Consider the following 6,000-nt stretch of genomic DNA (forward strand, 5'->3'; position numbering starts at 1 on the left):
CGCCCAAGGTCACCAGCTGGGCAGGGGGAGCCCAACTTGAAAGGAGGTCTCCAGTTTCCAAGTCACAAGCTCTTTCCACCAGCTCGGAAAACCCAGGTGTCAAGTTGTCTCAACTTCCCATGAATTTTTAAGGCAACCGCAACTTCTCAGTAAGTTTAGGTTGCTGAAAATGGGAATTTCCGGGGGGCTGGGCGTTCTCACATGTACTCCCCCACTGCAGCTGTCTCACCGCAGGTACCTGATAAATCATTCCATATCGCCCGCGGAACGGGGAGGATTTATTGGCGCTGGAGTTCGTGCCAGGCCCAGGAAATGCCATCTTTGAAAGCCGAGAGGCGGATTCGCCCTGGGAGCCGAGAAGGTCTGGCCGCCGCGCTTGGCCGGCTCCCCGCGGGCGGTGCGCCCCCTCGGCGCCCCGGGCTGGGGTCGTCGCGGTGCTGGGCCCTCCAGCTTCGCCGGCCACGTCCACCCCTGCCCGGGTCGGAGCGCACGCCCACGCCCCGCCGCCGCCGCCGCGTCCCGGCCGCCCGCCCGGGACTGAGCCCCACCCCGCCCCGCTTGCTCCCTCCCGGCACGGCCCCGCCAGGTGAGCACACCCCGGGAGCCCCCTCCCCGCCCCGACGTGGCGTCGGGACCCCGGGGCCGCGGCGTCCACCAGCCCGTCCGCGCGCTCGCCGCGCGCTCGGGGACGGGTGGGGGCGGGGCGGCGCCGAGCGCGCCCCCAAACCCCGGTAGTCCCGCGCCCCGCCTCTGTCCGCTGGGGTCGCGCCCGCCCGTACCTGCAGCATCCGGGGGCGCGGGGCGCCCAGGTAGGTCGCGCGAGCGGGCGGCGCGGAAGCTCGCTCGCGGCGCGACCTGGCCGCCGTCTGAGCATGCCCAGTGCCGCCCGCGGGCGGCTCCCGCCGGCCGGGCTGGCCGCGACGGGCCCGCGCGCGGGGCGGGGGGCGGGCGCCGGGGCTGCCCTGCGGGGCGCCCCTGCTCCGCCCCGGTCTGGCGCGCTCGGACGCGCGGCCCAGGGACGCTGGGGCTCTGCTGCCCAGCTCCTGGCAGTCCCCAGTCCCTTCGCGCAGGCACGCAGGCATTCGTTCCATAACCATTTATTGGGTACCTACTGTGTGCCGAGCCCTCAGTGATTTTATGCTGAGGAATGTCAAACAGACCACGTTGAACAAATTTTTAAAACGAGGACGAGTCTTGCCCAGCTGGGGTCCTGCTGACTTTCACACCAGTGCTCATCCCGTTCCACTAGTAAGTTTGCCGGCTTAAACCGTCTTCCCCATATTTCTTACCCGCCCTTACCCTCCTCCTCCCATCTGTGCTTTTGCTGTCTTCTTCGCCCTCATCCGACGCCGGCCTTCCTGCAGCCCCATGAGCACCTTTATGACCACCAAACTCGCAGTACTTGGCCACCCTCAAGACATTTGCACACGCCTTTCCCCTCTTGCTGTGTAGGACTTCTCTGCCCAGTTTTTCAAGTGGCTGGCACCTTCTCGTTGTACCTATGTCCTTGTCTGAGAGGCTTGCGTCAGCACCTAACTACATTAACACCCTGTTCCTGGACATTCTCCATGTCCTCGTTTTATTTCCTTCACATCTATCACTATCCATTAATTCATTTAACAAGTAATTATCGATCGTCTACTTCGGTTCTTCAGGCATGGTTTACAAATAGGCAAAAATCCTGTCCCCTGGTGGAATTTAGGGAAAGGGGTCAAGCAACAGACAATAAACATGTAAATAAGCAAGCTATATAGTATATTAGAAGGTTATAAATCCTTAAAGGGGGGAAAAGGACAGGGTAAGGAGACGAAAGTCTAGGGAGTACGGTTTTCAGTGAGGTGGACTGATCAGCCAGTGAGAGTGACACTGAGAAGGTTTCAGCCCCACGAAGGGAACAACTTTTGCAAAGACACTAAAGGTACAATACTAGTTAGGCTTTGGCAAGGACAGAGTAGTAGGAAATGAGGTCGGCAAGTGACTTTTCCTCTCATTTGCTTACTTCTTGTGTATTCCCCTAGGGAATGGCTGGAGCTGTACAGCCCTGCCTGTCCCTGCAGTGTCCCAGCTCCTGCACGCCCGCACGTGGCACACAGTAAGTGCTCAAAAACTGTTTGTGGGATGGATATGTGAATGGAGGGATGGACTGATGTTTGGAACCGTCCGGTCCGGACTAAGGTGCCCGAGGTCCAGGTGTCCGGTCTGCCCAGGGCCATTCGGCAGCCTCCCGGAGCACCTGGCACCTCATCTAGGTCCTTGTCCCCGGGAAGCGCCACTGCAAGCGGGCGCCGCCTGAGCGTCGCGTCGGGGGGAATTCCGACGGAGTCAAGGAGTCCCAGGAACAGGACCCGCCCCGAGCCCTGCCCGGCCCTTTGGTCGCTCGCAAAACCTGGAGCCGCGGCGCAGGTCCAGAGCCCCACTGCGAAGGACGGGGAGTTCACTGGGCATGCTCGGAGCCGGGCGGGGCCCGAGTGCCGGGGAGGAGGAGTCTCCCGGTGTGGCCGGCGACGCCCCCGCAGAGCCCGGCGGAGTCCCGCGGGACGCTCAGCCCCCGCTTTGTTCTCGACGCTTGCGGGGGGTGGGGGGGTCTGAGGGCCCTTTTTTAAAAGCTTAGGAAGAAAGCTGGGGATTCGGAGTCCTCGAAGGGCGTTCTCTGCCTTCTCCGCTGTGTGATCTGGGCCAAGCGCCATACCCTCTCTGTGCTTCCAGTAACAAGAAAACCCATCACTTGGATCTGGGCAGAATGTGGGGACTGAATGAAATAAAACACTTGAACATGTTTAATCCACTTTAAAGGTCCATTTTGTGAGTGCCTTCCTCAGTTATCTGTCATCTGCAAACCAGTTTGCCAAGTGCTAATATGAGGAAGCGTAAATTAATGGACATGGGAATTCTTGGAGTTAGGTCTCAGTTTGCCTTCCACCACAAACTAGGCTGAAACTATCTTTTTCCACACGTGCAACAGTCGTGAGCTTAAACAGTGCTCTAAGTTCGAACTCAAAAATATCTGCACATCTAAGGGGGAAAAAAGACCTAAGTCGTTTAAAAACCGTGCATTTCCATCACTATAACAGAAGCAGGAATAAAAGGAGAGAATAGTCCCCAAACTGGATACAAATGAACGCTCCCAAATAGTCAAAGAGTGGAATGATTAGTTAGGTTATGGTATGTTTGTTGAAATAATAACTAGTTTATAATAAACTAGACCATAATGCAACAGGGGAAAATTTAAAATACAATGTGGGGGGGGGTTGGGGGGAGGGGTGGAGACGAAAACACAAATATGATGCATAAAGATTATGTCTACCCATTCGCCCAGACTAGAAGGAAATATGGGAAAATGTAAATAGTTCAGTTTTGGAGGGTAGTGAGGTTAGTTCCTCTTTTTAAGTTTATTACTAAAAAATATATAAAAATAACCCAAGAAACAAAGTTGATCTATTACTGTCACACTGTTGTGTTTGTGATAATAAACATCAAAAGACCAAATTAAAAATTTGTGAAGTTTTGTGAAAGTCTAATCATAATAATAACAATAATTACTATTGTTAAGCTCAAGTGTGCTTGATATTGTGTCTTTAATCTTTACAGTCACTATCTAGGATGCTTGTTTCTGGCTTAGTTTTACAGAAGAGGAAATAATCTAGGAGCCATTCAGAACTAGTAAGATACAGGGTCAGGACTGAATACAGTTGGTCTGACCTCAAAACCAGGGTGTTAGGTTTTGCTTCTCTGTGTGGCAGCTTACCATGTATTGATCAGAAGAGAAACCACCTATCATTTCATTTTGTGTCCTTTTTTGCTTTATTATCTCTACCCTTTGATGTTTTTGTAGGCTGCAGATTGCTTTTAAATGTTCTGGTCTCCTGTTACTATTTTATTGTTGGAGCCAAAATGTTAAAGTCCATTCTTTTCCGCTGTTGCACCTGGAGTGACATGATGTTATTATCAGTGGTGACAACTGATCTTCGGTCCTAAGCTCCCAAACTTTATGGATATGAAGCTTTTGGATGGACACATAACCTTCTTAGTCTATGTGGTTGAACCCAGCCAAATCGAGAGCAAGTAGAGGCTTCATCAGAGGGTAAGGCCAGCCCAAGTCTCAGAGGAGGAGGCCAGTCCGGACATAGATGATTCTTCCTGCATAATCATGTTGGAGTCAGAATCACAACATAATGGAACTACCTGGTCCATGGATTCCTCAGAACTTTGTTGCGATGAAAAGATACAAGGCCGATAGTCCTGATGATGTTTGCCAAGAGAAATCCAGGGCCCTAAGAGCTGCCCTCCTGTTGATAACCAAAACCAGAAACAAACAAACAAACAAAAACACCCAAAAAACCCCCAGTTCGCTCTTTTAGTAGTGCTGGTCAACTGTTCCTGGCCCAGAAATCACTAAACAACAAGAAACACACACACAGGGGTGCCTGGGTGGCTCAGTGGGTTAAAGCCTCTGTTTTCTGCTCAGGTCGTGATCCCAGGGTCCTGGGATTGAGCCCCTCAGAGGGGAGCCTCCCTTCTCTCTGCCTGCCTCTCTGCCTACTTGTGATCTCTTACTTGTGTCAAATAAATAAATAAAATCTTAAGAAAGAAAAAAAAAAAAAAGAAACACACACACACACACACACACAAAACCAAAGAGGGTCATTTCGTTGGAGAGGAAGGTATGCCACAAACCCAATAGCATCACTGGTAATGGGCCAGATTCAGGCAAAAGGAATGCGAGATGCCCAATTGGACACAGTTATTAGTGTATTCCCGGAAGCTGCTGGGTTCGGAAGAAATCTGGTGCCCAGCACCAGACACAGGCAATTGGCTGGGGGCATTTACAGGAAGAGTTTCCTGGAAGGATCACTGAGGATCGGCATTCACAGCAAGGCTCAGGAAGTCTGGGCACCATGTGGACTGTTTCAGAGCTGGGCTCCCAGCTGAGATGCTAATGTTCATCAATTATTTGTATGTTAATGCAAACTCCTGAAGGGCTGAAGCCCCAGCAAATACGCGGGCAAGTGGTGCTGTTGCAATGACAAGGGAGAAGAATACAGGGTAAAATTATATACGCAGTGTGGCTTCCACTCTGAATTACTGAGTTAAACCATATAAAACGGCCATTTTGTGGGTCAGTAATGGTTGAACTTGGGCAACTTTCTGTATTTCAACTGAATTCATACACATACACATAGAAAAAAAGATGAAAAAGAACCGCACCGAAATATTAATGGCGACTCTCCGAACCTTGCATTTACAAGCAGAGAAACAAGATAGGGAAGGTATCTTTTATAAACCTGGAGAACCTCAAGGCTTTGGGCATCTATTTCTTTGCTATGTCTTTACAGTTCCCTAAATCTTATTCTTATGGCGTGTTTCCTTCATTATCAGGAAAAGTGAAACCAACTTTAAGAGTCGGCAAGCCAAACAAAATGATGTACGGAGGGAAAACAGCTACTCTGGAATCACACACAGATGGGAGAGTTTCCTTTCACAGAGCATGAAGACCACCGTGCCCTGTCCAGCACAGGCAGAGGATGATAGATTGTCTGTTCCTGGCCCAGGAGGGAAGGAAGAGGAGGAACTGATCAGGGGTCTAGTCACGAGCCTGTAGGGGGCTGTTCGTCTGACTTGGGACCCCGTTCATCCCCTCAGCCTGTGTTCTTAGGTCTCTTGGACTTCATGGATCTCACTCGCAGCAACACACATTTTTAGCCCAAAGTTTTATCCATTGAAAAATGTTTTTCCCTTGCCAGTTGTCACTGCCAAAAGAATTTTGTCTGTAAAACTGATGAACAAAGCCAGCATGGGAATAAGAGAGGTGTTGTGGATTCATTCATTCATTCATTCATTCATCACATATTTATTGAGTACCTATTGTGTGTCTGGCATTGCTCTAAGTGCTTGGGAGACATAAGTGCACAAAAGAAACAACATTTTCCGCTCAGCCTCTCAGTGTGAGCTAGACAGAAGGCAAGCCGATGTAACAGCTGCAAGCGAGCTTCTCAACACACG

General features: G+C 51.2%; 2 protein-coding genes across 8 annotated transcripts in view; one reads left to right on the top strand and one right to left on the bottom strand.

Annotated features, from left to right (window-relative positions):
• Positions 1-1,546, bottom strand: part of PTPN3 (protein tyrosine phosphatase non-receptor type 3) — a 111,754-nt gene extending 110,208 nt beyond the window's left edge. The window contains exon 1 of one of the 7 annotated variants that reach the window (XM_082696859.1): positions 1,290-1,546. The gene's annotated coding sequence lies outside the window, so the exon portion shown is untranslated. Of the gene's footprint in view, positions 1-238; positions 359-779; positions 1,247-1,289 lie in introns of those variants that run through there. The other 6 variants (XM_082696856.1, XM_082696861.1, XM_082696860.1 and 3 more) reach the window with 6 other exon arrangements.
• Positions 45-2,792, top strand: LOC309847090 (uncharacterized protein). Its single transcript, XM_082696889.1, has 3 exons — positions 45-149; positions 221-586; positions 2,019-2,792. Exons 2-3 carry the CDS (start codon positions 313-315, stop codon positions 2,291-2,293), a joined length of 549 nt encoding a protein of 182 aa, XP_082553015.1. The 5' UTR covers positions 45-149; positions 221-312; the 3' UTR covers positions 2,294-2,792.
• The last annotated feature ends 3,208 nt before the right edge of the window (positions 2,793-6,000 follow it).

Source organism: Mustela nivalis (genome assembly GCF_964662115.1).
Source record: "Mustela nivalis genome assembly, chromosome: 13".
Lineage (NCBI taxonomy): Eukaryota > Metazoa > Chordata > Mammalia > Carnivora > Mustelidae > Mustela > Mustela nivalis.

Coding starts and splice junctions, on each gene's coding strand:
- LOC309847090 (XM_082696889.1), top strand. CDS start 313: ATGCCATCTTTGAAAGCCGAGAGGCGGATTCGCCCTGGGAGCCGAGAA. Junction 587..2,018: donor TCCCGGCACGGCCCCGCCAG/GTGAGCACACCC, acceptor GTATTCCCCTAG/GGAATGGCTGGAGCTGTACA.